This window comes from Protomyctophum bolini (assembly GCF_963924005.1).
Source record: "Protomyctophum bolini genome assembly, chromosome: 10".
NCBI classification, from domain to species: Eukaryota; Metazoa; Chordata; class Actinopteri; order Myctophiformes; family Myctophidae; genus Protomyctophum; species Protomyctophum bolini.
The window spans coordinates 33,963,116-33,977,015 of NC_137871.1; the positions used below are offsets into that span (position 1 = coordinate 33,963,116).

Sequence of the window (13,900 nt, forward strand, 5' to 3'; positions counted from 1 at the left end):
AGTCTGCATTGCCCTGTTTTTTTTTACGGAGTTGCCTTCTCGGGGGATATGAAAATGAGACATGAATATGGAACAAGAGACAAAAGAGAGATACAGAAATGGTTAGCCATGAATACATTCCAACCAAACACTCCCCGGTACACTGGCTGTTTGCCAGATGCAATCATGTGTTGTGCTATAACAGAGGTCTTGTGCACTTATCTCATTCGCACGCACGCACGCACTCACGTAATACCAGGCATGTGGCACAGAAAATATCAATCGTATATAAATGGTGTGCCTTTCTTCAAAGCGCTTTACAATTTGCATATCGTCTCTGTCGGGTGGAAACCTCATACGTACCTAAGACCAAAACGGTTACTTTTCATGATTCAAATTCAAAAGTAGCAGATCGACCACCTTGTAGATCTGATCTTGATGCTTTTGCGTGACGCTGTAGTATGATCAAGTAGAGCATTGTTTTATGAAAAAACACAAAAAGTTAGAATATGGAGATAAGAGATTTCTGCCCGACATTGACCATCCTGTCCACCTGCATTAATACAAAATATTGGATACACGGTTCATCTTTCCACCAGCTAGCCTAGCTATGATGCATTTGTCGTAAATAACCCCCAAATTAGATCAGTTCTGTGATCGACCAGACAGGCATCCCAGAGCTCCCTAGAAGAAACTATTGAAGAGGAGAAGACAGTGTTTCTAGAACCTATTCTTAGTATTCTCAAGCTGTTTTGCCATACAGTGTGTTTGCACAATATGTTGCAATGCTACGGTTGTTAGTCTATTAGTTGATTACAGTCACCTGTTGCTTACATCCACGATGTGTGTGCTGGAATACTAGGAGGGAGATTTATATGTCTGTTATTGTTCTGTTCTTGGATCCGTTCAGCCAGATGAGGGTGGGTTTGTCTGTCTGTCTCTACAGTACAGTACAGTACAGTACAGTACAGTACAGTACAGTACAGTACAGTACAGTACAGTACAGTACAGTACAGTACAGTACAGTACAGTAACTATAAAAGTAAAGTTGCACCACTCAGTTCACACAGGTGTGATTTTGAGTGGTGCTAGTCACTCCTATACACAGCAATGTGTGTCCCTGCCTGGCTGCCTGGCTCTGTCTGTCCGAGTACGGAAATAGTGTTTGTTGACCACCAAGTGTTACTGTTGCGCAGCCACACACACACACACACACACACACACACACACACACACACACACACACACACACACACACACACAGGCAGGCCAAGGAGGAGGGCTTGTACAGTACAGTACAGTACAGTACAGTACAGTACAGTACAGTACAGTACAGTACAGTACAGTACAGTACAGTACTACAGCACGAGTACAGTACAGCACTACTCAGTTCAGACGAGTCGGATGTTTTCGCCCTGCTTCTGGTCAATTCAATACATTAATTGAATTCATGCATTTCCTTTTGTGATACAGTATGTGTGTGTGTGTGTGTGTGTGTGTGTGTGTGTGTGTGTGTGTGTGTGTGTGTGTGTGTGTGTGTGTGTGTGTGTGTGTGTGTGTGTGTGTGTGTGTGTGTGTGTGTGCCCGCCCCACAGGAGATCCCGTTCTACCACATCTGGAACGGCTCCCAGCGGTACCTGCACTGCACGTTCACCCTGGAGCGCCTCAGCCTGGCCACCTGTGAGCTCACCTGTCAGCTGTGTGTGTGGCAGGTGGAGGGGGAGGGGCAGAGCTTCAGCCTCCACTTCAACATCGCCAAGGTGAGCTGCCGCCCGGCCGGCCACGCTCGTTAGCGGTTTCGGACATGTCCACTTTTAACTCATATACTGCCACCTGCGGGACGCAGAACCAACCGCAGACTGCCGAACAATTGTCAGTGTAACACACGCTGGACTCACCATGCTGTTTGGGCTTCCGTTGTTGATGCTAAATAATTAGCATACGGACGGCAGCGAGGTTGCGCAACCCGGTCTAGGATCGCTAAAGAAGGAAAGGCCAAGCCAAAAAAAATAAATATATATATATATATATATATATATATATATATATATAGAAATCAGCTATCCGGATTGATATCAATAATAAAGCTTATCAGACGGATCAATCCGCCAAGAGTAGTTGCCGTTTGGATTCCTTATGGCGGAGCGTTACGTCACAAGCAGTATAAAAAGTCTGTTAATTTCATCAATGTGGTTCCATTTGTACACTCTCAGAGTTACAGACCCATAATGGTCCCTTTGGAACCGCCTCAAGGAACCCTGAGTATATTAGCATAGTAGTGAGTGACGTTACTGTATAAGAGTTTCACCATTTAGAAATAGGACCTATGCGCACAAGCACCTCGATGTACAGCTACTGTACGTTGTTCTTGCTGCTACACTGTTGAGGAACCTAAACCGCTCCGCTTGTATACAGTATGTACCAAATAACATCTTGAATATTTGAATCCAGGATGTTACGGCAGCTGTTTTGCATCCCACTCTCGTCAGACAGACAGGCAGTCTTTTAGTTGTGACCAACTAAAAGATGCACTATGGATTTCTGTACAGAAGTACTGTTGTATGGACCTATCCCATGCCCTAATGCCTTTCTCCCCCCAAAAGGACACCCGACCTGTGGACTCTGACTTTGTGTTAATGGACAGTAATGCCACGGCCTTGGCAGGCCCCAGCGCCTTTCAGATCCCATATCTCATACGGCAGAAGATCTGCAGCAGCCTGGATGCCCCCTGTCCCAACGGAGCCGACTGGAGAATGCTTGCACAAAGACTTAAATTGGAGAGGTAAATAGCTACGGTACAACATCCTTGCGCCTTATCTGTTACCCTTGAGTGTAGGGTAAAAAAAAAGATAGATTACGCATGGGATGGGTCCCCCTAAAAATACAGTGGAATCTCTTTGCCCATTCCTCTTGGGAATGGAGGGTTGCTCTGGAGAATTTGATGTTTGGGGACATGGAAATGCATTGGAATTCCAGTCCTTATCTGGTTTAGAACATCGAAATGTGCAGCCAAGGCATACAGGCACACTCCCTCCGAAGAGCTCTGCACCTTCTGTTATCCACTTTGTCGTGTTTCTTCGTTTGCAATAGATCAGCGAGGAAATTCCTCCAATTACACACAATCACTGTGTTATTGTTTGGGGGATAACCATGCTCATTCAGTCGAGCGGTGGGATCAGTGGTTGGAGATGCAGTCGTACACACGTGGATCTTGCAAAGCTAACACTAGAGGTTTAACGTGGACTGATAGCTAGCTGTCATTCCTCTTCTAAACCAATCACATGACCTTCTTCAATTTCCCCCTGATAGACATAAGCAGCTTACGCGGATGTGTCCACAGAAAGTGTTTATTTATTTATTTTCACGGCGGAGCTCTATGAATATAAAAAATACGAATGCCTAGAGTGCTTCAGAAACACACGAGAACGAGTATATTGTTGGTAGGTTTTAATGTCACATCTTATTAGCACAAATAGCGGAACCGAAATAGCGGAGAAAATAACGGATAAAACATGGATGCCAGAAAGGGAATTGGGTTTATCCTCTACCGTGTTTGTTGATGTTTTTAGACCTGCCTCTTCCTTGAGTTTGATTGGTCAGTCGAAAGAAGCAATGATGAGTTTCACTTCCTATCCCAATTAGGACTGCAACTATTGATTATTTACTTAGTGATTATACCACCGATAACTTTTCGATTAATAATCAATAATCGATTGAGCACTTTTTAAACACATTGTATACTTCGCCGCACACATGTTGTGCCAAAGTATTTAAAATTGCAGATCTACAAGCTCACAATGTGGTCTGAGGCGACGCATTGTGAACTTGTAAATAGGCTATTTTCACTATTTTTGAAAATGTTGACACTTTCCATCTATAATGACTTGCCCAACATAGAGATTGATTATTAATCTATTATCTTATGAACGTATCGACTATAGATTATTTCTTTATAATCGATTAAATCGACCCCTACTCCCAATGTTGTAATTTCTACTTTATGCACCTAGGACTTTCTGTGTTTTCTGTGTTCTACCCAAAAGACGCCAAGATGTGAGGCACGGAGAAGAGCAAGAGGGGCTCTACTTAAGCAATATTACACGAGAGGGTGAGGGTTAACGTGATTATTGCCACGACAGTGATGGTGAGACGAAGTCGAGTTCCGCAAGCATCACTGAAGTGGCAATAATCACGTTAAACCACACCCTCGAGTTACAGTTACCCTTAAAACTAAGAAAATCGCTGAAAATTTAATTTTTTTTAATGACAGATGTAGTCACTACGACCACAAATGTCAATAAACTATCTAGCCTAGCCACCGAGTTTGCTGCGCTCTGGGAGAACAGAGCAGCTGAATTATTTGTTTTGATTAGGTGGTGAATGGTGCTTAGAAGGCTGTTTCAACCAATCAGATTGCTTCCTCGAAACGACCTGTGGTATAATAGCACACCATACCATAGAAATGTGTGGCAGAAGAGTGCCGGCAGCTCAACAAAACACATTTCCCTTCTACAATCTGCTTAATCGTTTTACCTGGGAAGTTAGCAAGCTGGCTGGCCTGCACTAGACCGCCCAATATCAAGAGTAATGTGTCAGTGTCTGGCGTATACTTGTTACTTAAAAAACACAGGTTGTTTCTCACCGTTACTGTACTTTATCTTCGGATTGCCTTTATACGTAGGAATGGAGCCAAGACATTGATCAATTAAACTCCAATTTAACTTCTTCCTGGCAATGGAATCAAATACGTACACTTCGTTTTGTCCAATCAGTTTACTTACTCCAATTAATTCTAAATTGAATTGATGCGGTACAGCTTCAATTAACAGTGTTTTGTCCAAATGTAATCGATTCTCATTTGCGCCCCTTAAAGGAAACAACGCCCTGGCATTGTTTGGGCCTCGATCGGCCCTTAACAACATGTTTTACTGGAAATGCAGTAGCACCGTGACATTTGGTCATGCAGTGCTTGTGTATTTATTATGTGTACAGAATTCGGACTGGGGAGGACTAAACGTGACCAATCGATAAAAACTTAAAATGCCAAGAGCGTTGTATTTGATTCGTACTCCCTGGTGCTGTGCAAATAGCTGCTACTGCAGCGCGCTACTAGATACGCCAATGTTTCACCCAGTAATGTGACTGATTGGGGCGGACAATGAATCCTTTTTATCTGCTATCGTCTCTGTCGTCGAGTGGATACCTCATATGTCCACAACTGTTACTGTTCAAATAAAACAATAGCAAAAGTACAGTAACAGTACTTGTGGAGATGTTACTTTTGATGCTTTTGTGTGACACTGCAGTGAGCAGTGTGATCAAGTAGGGCGTTCATTTATGAAATAAAAATCACACTCGTTGTGAAGTGAGCGGTCGCTATATTATCATCATACATCACATTCCGTGCTCATACAGACACACACAGCTCAGCTGTGCATATAGGCCCCTCAAATACACACAAAACTTTAGAATATAGCAGGTTTCTGCCTGACACTGACGACATAGCAGAGAGGAGCGTTCACATTCTGCACAAGCATGTTTCTAACAAGTAGAGCCCTTTCCCTTATTGTCGCCTGCGCTGCGCTGCGCCGTGCAGTGTAAGACAATTGAAGAGAGGCGGTGTGTGTGTACCATGAAATTCAATTGGACTAAAGAGCACCACAGCCATTGCGTTCTCTGCCCCCTTGTCTCCCTGCAAAGTAACCATACATCTTCATCATCATCACAGAGTGTAAAGTGAATCCATGGATTTTTTTAAGTGACTTTCCGTGCCCTAGGAGAGGTCTGTCTGTGTACTCTGTCCAACTTGTCTCAAGGTGAAATAGAAAGCCCCCGACACTCCCCCCATCACACACATACACACACACACACACACACAAGAAGCCTGTCCCCCAAGCCCATAAAACATGCATGTACGCACGTGCGCGCGCACGCACACACACACACACGCACACACACACACGCACACACGCACACGCACACGCACACGCACACGCACACACACACACACACACACACACACCGAGAGCACACCTACCCCCCATAACCTTTGTGCCAAGGGTTCATGCTTTTTTTTTTCCTGTGTCACATGCGCATAGCGGTCTATATAACAGTCACAGTTAAATCCCCAGATATTTGGAGAACAGAAAAAGGCCATTAAATCGAACAAGCCTCCTGGAGGTACCTCAGGGATCAGCCCTGAGTCCACATCAAATGCTGAGCGGCTGCCTGGGACGGACCACTGCTTTGTTGTCATTGATTGGGTTTGATCCTAAAGGTCCTGCTCCTGAAACAGGAAAGGTCGCTTCCCACTCAAGTGTGAAAGTGCATAATCGTTGCTGTGTCGAGCAGAAACCCTGTATCTCCATATTTCAACTTTAAAAAATATTATTACCAATAAGACGCCCAATAAGACGATGTCTTGAGTGTACAGGGTTTGATGAGGTCAGATCAACATATGGAATGTCAGAACAGGTCACCTCCAATCCAAACACACTGACAGGAAATGCGCGATTCCATAGTAAATGCGACCTGCGGTCACAATTATTATAAATATATTCAGTTTTTTCCTCGTAATGTCAAATACTGTGTTAAAAAATAAACAAATTATCCTGTCAGGTTGACTCATATGGCTATGAAGAATCAACTGACGGACGAGAAAACTAATGTTACTGCTGCCGAATTTGTAAAAACCTTCGCCAGAATGTATCAAAGTCTGTGACTGACTATCGTAAACGATACAGAGACACCTCCCGACAATATCGCAGGGACAGTTTGTTCATATTTGGACCACATTTGTTATATGAGACGATTCTAAGATTACCTAATGTTATTCTCCATAGAGAAATTACTTCCGTAACCCGGGGATGAGCGAGTGACGTCAGGACTTCGGTGCTCTATTCTATTTTAGCTATTGAAACGTTTGAGGAAGCGATAGCGGGTATTTTAGTGGGATTTATAAAAATTTAACCAATGAAAAGTAACGAGAGCTTGTAACGAGAAATTGTGACTAAATAATAACTACAGTGGATCCCAGGTTCTCCTATCTATTTTCCTGAAAGGTTACAGTACTGGACATACAAGGTTTCCACCCAACACAATATAGGGCCAGTGTCACCATCACATGAAAAAGGAGGAAGCTTAGGCACCTTCTAATTAAAGTTGCATGAGATTGACTATGTGATGATATCTTCAAGGTCTTCAGTGAGCAAAGTCTAACGGATCATGAGTCTTTTGTTAGGTTTTTGTCTTCTTTCTTTTACAGCACTTTGACATGATATCAAGGCATATCACCGTGCCGTATAGTGTGCAGCTGTGCACTGTGAAGAACTGGCTTTGAATGACACGCCACATACGATATTTCAAAGAAAGAACGGATGAAAGCGTTTCACTGAAGCTCTGCGTAGGTTTAGAGGCAAAATGTAATGTTGACATGTGTACAGTACGTATATTCACATATAGCATCCTTTGAAAGAAAAAAAAAACATTGTTGTTCACTCCCATTGACCTTTATGTGTTTTCTCTTCTCTTCTCTTCTCTTCTCTTCTCTTCTCTTCTCTTCTCTTCTCTTCTCTTCTCTTCTCTTCTCTTCTCTTCTCTCCTCTCCCACAGACACATGAGTTTCTTTGCATCCAAAGCGAGCCCCACCTCTGTGATCCTGGACCTGTGGGAAGCACAGCACTTCCACAGCGGGAACATCAACCAGCTGGCGACCGTCATGGCCGACATCGGCAAGCAGGAAGCCATGATATTCCTGGTGTCCGACGGCGAGTGCTAACCCGGAGAGGGAGAGACTGGTGCAGAGCAAAGTACAGTACAGTACAGTTTAGTACGTAATGACGACAACGGTTAACTGCAAGGCGGGGAAGAAGAGAAGAGCTCGTTGTACGCCATGCCTTTCTCCCTGACATTAGAGGATAAATTCAATGAAAAGAATTAACCGTAGGTTCAGGTTTCCCGTTCCCCTTGTAAAAGAAGAAGATATCTTCAAAAAGAAAAAAGTGTGGCAGAATGAATGGACGAGGGAGGAGTTTGGACATGAGTTCATAAAAGCAAACACAGTTCCGCTGTTCTGAAGTCGGCCCTTTATGTTCAGCCAAAAAAGATTATCTTTTTTAGTTTTACCTGTTTTTATTTAATTTTTATTTTTCGGAGCAATGACAGATTAAAGTAGTCCAAACCCTTGCTTTTACTTGAGACTTAAAGTCACGTGAAGCATTTTGTACAGTACAGCTGTACTCTGTCCTTATATCCAATAAGGAGCAGTATGCAAAAACAGTGCTACTTTTAATGGTTGTTAAAGAGAAATACATGGAGAATTTTGGAATTTAAAAAATAGGAGTGACAAAAAGCTAACGTTGCTATTTCTGTCAATATTCACACGAAACGGTAGCGCTGTGCTAGCCTTTTCAGGTAAAACACTAGAGGGTATTTATGCAATTGGCTGTTTCATTGAATAACATTATTGTTTTGACATTGAATACAGTTACGACAAGGTCATCAGGGTCTGTGAATGTCACGTCACTCCCCAAAGCCAGTGGCATTATAGAGTTGTTCCACACACACATACAGTATGCGTTATCATCATCTATCTCTGAAAAAGACAGGGAAAAGCTGTAGCAAATCATGGACTAATAGGTTGCAGATAGATTTTGTGTCAAAACCCCGCAACATGCCTCAGTGGCGTCTTGTTTGCCTGTTTTAAGTCAAGCCGGTATCACAACTGTGAATGTACCATCTCCATTCTGTGAGACGCTCCAGCAGCTTTTCTTGTTTTTCAAAATCGATACGGAGGGAGGGGTTTGGGGTTCGTTGAACTTCTGAGGGAAAGTGTGAGTAATATCTTCACTGAAGTCACATTTCAAAAGCCATTTATATTTGAAGCCCCGGTGACTTTGATCTATCCGGTTTATTTCGAATCTCATATTAGCCCAATGCTTCATCGCAGTGGGCTCTCTAACGATTTACACAGCTTCTGAAGGAGGGCATTCTAGCGTCACACTACTGTGCTGTCGGCTGGAAAACCTGTATGTCCAAAACCGTTACTGATCAGCAAATGGAAATATGTGTTGTAACGAATCATTATTTAGTCTCAAGCACTTGTTGTCTTAAGTTTCATTGGTTTAAAAAACCCACAGACACACTGTTAACCACTTTAACATTCTCTTTCGACATTCTTCAATGGTATCAAAAATAGCAGATCTACAAGCTTGCGATGCGTCTCTCAATGCGGCACTTTGTGAGCTTTTAGCTATTCTTTTGTTATTAAGATGAAGTAGATACATAAAATGTTGCATCGTGGAGATACAAGGTTTCTGCCCCAACGGGCACACGACATATACGCTGTAGTCGTAGTGAATGTCTTAAAAACTCATTTCTAAAATGGCATTGCCAACCTTATTAGATTACTACCGTGGGAGAGAGAGAGAGAGTGTGTTAAAGACCAAGCACAGCCAAAGGGAAGTATATATGGGATATTTTATTCGCTTCAGCATGAATAATGCAGGAACACTGCCCCACAGAAAATCTGACAACAACAAATTATCTTCACCAAATTACTCACAGTCAAAGGATAGTTATGCAGCCTTGCTTCATAATTCATAAGCCATTGTTGGTGGGAATTCCTCATTTGCGCCGTGGCATATAGACTACGTTAGGTCTACGATAAGCCTTCTTTTTCTCTCTCCGTGAAAGTAGTAGCTTCTTTTCATAATGCCATGCCTATGCCTAACGTAAATGCCTAGAAAGTTGCTGTTGTCTAGGTTTTTGTTGTTGTTGTTGTTGTTGGGTTTTTTGTTTTGCCAAGACAGCGAATAATGTCCTAGCGGAATTCATGCAACAAAGCATGAACTGTAACTATCAGCTCTCAATATTTAACAGCTTTGCATTAATTTATTACTCTATGGTTTATTAATGGAGCTGTCAGCTCAGCCTCCTAACATCACTTTATCTTTTTAGTAGAGCAGATCGCTTTACAGCGGTGTCAAAAGTTCAGAGTAATCCCAAATTAGCCATATAGTCCTCTCTCCGTCTGCCTCAGGGTTACTTGCATGCAGCCGTATGCTAAAAGCTGCAGAGAAAGAAAGCCCCGTCCCTCAAAGCCCCTTTCAATAAAACAGCTAAATGACGTGACCCGTGAAATACAAACATGAGCAGGTCTTTACGATTGTCAGCTACTGTATTTGGAATGTAAATCTATGTTTGGTTTTCCCTTATTGTCACAATGTGGGGAACGTATTGGATTTTTTTGCTATTTTTTCCCCTTTTCTTTTGCACAATGAGAAAGATGATGCACACTGTCTAGAACTGGCAAAAATATGTATTACAGAATTATATTTTGGACCTTAGACCTTCATCTTAGGACCAAAACGTTGTTCTGTAATTATTTACTTTTGGTTTGTTTATTTGAAAATGTGTTTTTATTGTCTTTTCATGGCATCGCAGCGCCTGTGATTAGCATCGCTCCGTTGCTTTTTCACTTTACTTTGTTAAAGAGGCAGTTCCCACACCAACGATAAGACAGACCAATATGATTTGTTGGAGAGATGCCGATTACATTTTGTCCAGTTTCTCCTCATCTCGACACACCTTTTGATTAAACCCTTTTTAGATAACATGGCAGCACCACCTTAAAAAAATGACTCATTTTTCACGTAGAAATAAATTGTCAGATGAAATATGTAAATAGTTTTTCTATACTCGCTGTGTGCTGTCACTTTACATACTGTATATCAGCAGAATTGGTAACCAAAGTTTTATGAACACCATGTGAGGCCACACCATCTTCATATTGTATACGTCGGCATCATTTCAGCGTGTTAACCGTGTTTTAACTAGCACGGTACTGTATGTACCGTCACACGTGTGCGTCTCGCCTATATTGCAGATTATATTAAAAACAAAAAAAAATCGCATTCTCGTTGTTGTCTCTGACGCAATTTCATCTGTTCAAGCAGTACTATATGTCAAAGATTATTTTATCACTTTGTAAAGAAATGTAAATTATATTTTAATATGAAGCCAGAAAAAGAAGACGACACTTAACTGGCGCAACATTTGTCAAGTCTGAACCGTGACGTGTTTTGCCTATAATATAATACTGTTGTTTGGCGATTCTAGCAGTGAAGACTTTTTTGCAGTGTTAAGGGTTTAGAGAGACTGTTTTTCAAGACGTTTCTATACATATGTTCTGTTTGTCCTTTTCGCTGCATTACGGCTACCTGACTTATTTCTATATAACTGTAAGCATTTAAACACAAAGGTGTGAAATTGTAACTACTACACTGAATCCATGTGGGGAACTACACTGGGGCGAGGAAAGACATGTGAGTTCTGCAACACTGACGGGCGACATTTGTTATCGCGACACCTTTTAGACGAGCCGCTGACAGTCGTGCGGTCAAATTAACGTGTTTTGAAGTTTTCATCTTCTCCCGTGTTTTGTCTTGGATGTGTAGTCGGCACATTTCAGTAAAGCCAGATTTATATTTTGTTGTCGTACGACGGTGTTCCAACACATGAGAACAGCAGATCGTGCACGGTGGAACTTCTAGATTGGCTATTTCAGGTAGCGGGACAGTGTCGCATGACACAGCGTAAATTAGCTGTAACGCACATCACCAGCCACCAGGGGCATTCGCTCAGATAATGCGTAGATCTAGGATATCTAACAGCATCATAACTTATACTGACAGAGTCCCTCCCTGCCTGAAAGCTCTGTATAGAAATAACTTCACTTACATGATTCATAAAAGGATTTGAAAAGTTTGTCCCATGGGGAGGAGAAATAATCCTGTTATGTTTCACAACTGTACCTTTATTATTTTAAGTGTAATTCATTACTATTCTGTGTGTGTGTGTGTGTGTGTGTGTGTGTGTGTGTGTGTGTGTGTGTGAGAGAGAGAGAGAGAGAGAGAGAGTGTGACGTGCGCACGTGCGTGTGCACGCACACGTGTGTGTATTTGTGCGCTTGCCTACCTGTCATTGTGACTGAATTCAAATGTCTTTCTTTTTTTTGAGAACAGCACTTCTGTACCTTTTGAGTGGTTTTCTATTGTGTTCATTCAGTCAATGTTCCTTGCCTTTCTGCAAGTCAAAAATGCTGTACTTATAAACATGCCACAGCGCTTATGCAATTGTATGATTCCTTTTTTCCCCCCTATTTTTTCTTTCTTTTTTGTGTTCCTTATTGTCGACGTAAATTGTTGTCAAAACTTTTGTGGCAAAGGAAAAACTCTGTACTTTTTTGGACAATGATATGGATTTGTGGGTAGAATTTTGGAAATTCGTTTCTAAGTGCTTTCAAGTATTTACTTGGCCTTATGTATATATCTATCTATGATATTTCAGAAAGGTATGTATAGTAATTCAACCTGAAATTGTTGTAAATAAATTATATATTGTTAAATTAAGGACTTGCTCTTTACTTTCACTATTACTGTATATTTCAGAATCTGGATGTTGAAAACAACCAAAAAATCCTCAAAAATGATGAAAAACGGCGCGCTATAGTATGCCGTACGATATGGGCTATAGCCCACGGTCCAAAATGATGAGAAACGAGGCTAACTTTTTTTTTCAAAATTTCAAAAAACATGGGCTATAACCCATCGTTTTTGTCATTTCGTCATTTTTTTCAAATCCTCAAAAAGGATGAAAAACGGTGCGCTATAGTATGCCGTACGATATGGGCTATAGCCCATGGTCCAAAATGATGAGAAACGAGGATAACTTTTTTTTTCAAAATTTCAAAAAACATGGGCTATAACCCATCGTTTTTGTCATTTCGTCATTTTTTTCAAATCTTCAAAAATGATGAAAAACTGCGCGCTATAGTATGCCGTACGATATGGGCTATAGCCCACGGTCCAAAATGATGAGAAACGAGGCTAACTTTTTTTTTCAAAATTTCAAAAAACATGGGCTATAACCCATCGTTTTTGTCATTTCGTCAGTTTTTTTCAAATCCTCAAAAAGGATGAAAAACGGTGCGCTATAGTATGCCGTACGATATGAGCTATAGCCCATGGTCCAAAATGATGAGAAACGAGGATAACTTTTTTTTTCAAAATTTCAAAAAACATGGGCTATAACCCATCGTTTTTGTCATTTCGTCATTTTTTTCAAATCTTCAAAAATGATGAAAAACTGTGCGCTATAGTATGCCGTACGATACGGGCTATAGCCCACGGTCCAAAATGATGAGAAACGAGGCTAACTTTTTTTTTCAAAATTTCAAAAAACATGGGCTATAACCCATCGTTTTTGTCATTTCGTCATTTTTTTCAAATCCTCAAAAAGGATGAAAAACGGTGCGCTATAGTATGCCGTACGATATGGGCTATAGCCCATGGTCCAAAATGATGAGAAACGAGGATAACTTTTTTTTTCAAAATTTCAAAAAACATGGGCTATAACCCATCGTTTTTGTCATTTCGTCATTTTTTTCAAATCTTCAAAAATGATGAAAAACTGCGCGCTATAGTATGCCGTACGATATGGGCTATAGCCCACGGTCCAAAATGATGAGAAACGAGGCTAACTTTTTTTTTCAAAATTTCAAAAAACATGGGTTATAACCCATCGTTTTTGTCATTTCGTCATTTTTTTCAAATCCTCAAAAAGGATGAAAAACGGTGCGCTATAGTATGCCGTACGATATGGGTGTTGCGTGTGGCCATGACATCACTCACTCACACACACACATACTCAGTCATTCAATCATTGTCTGTGCTAATTCTCTGTCTCTCCTCCCCACTCAGACTGACACACCCAGACTGGCATACCTGCAGCAGATTCCCCTAATTGTCATCTGCTGCAGCCCTCTCTATAAAAGCCAGCCAGCTCAGTCTCATGGCAGACACAGACCCAGCAACATCTCAGTCCCACACCATGTCAATACTTGTTTTGAGTTTACTTAGAT

The 13,900-nt window shown here is 41.5% G+C and overlaps 1 protein-coding gene across 1 annotated transcript in view; it reads left to right on the plus strand.

Moving 5' to 3' along the window:
* unc5a (unc-5 netrin receptor A) overlaps positions 1–12,341 on the plus strand; it is a 254,892-nt gene extending 242,551 nt beyond the window's left edge. The window contains 3 exon segments of the mRNA XM_080774795.1: positions 1,575–1,739; positions 2,583–2,761; positions 7,591–12,341. Of these exon segments, the coding sequence (XP_080630921.1) occupies positions 1,575–1,739; positions 2,583–2,761; positions 7,591–7,756 (510 nt within the window). The 3' untranslated portion in view covers positions 7,757–12,341.
* Positions 12,342–13,900: the final 1,559 nt, after the last annotated feature.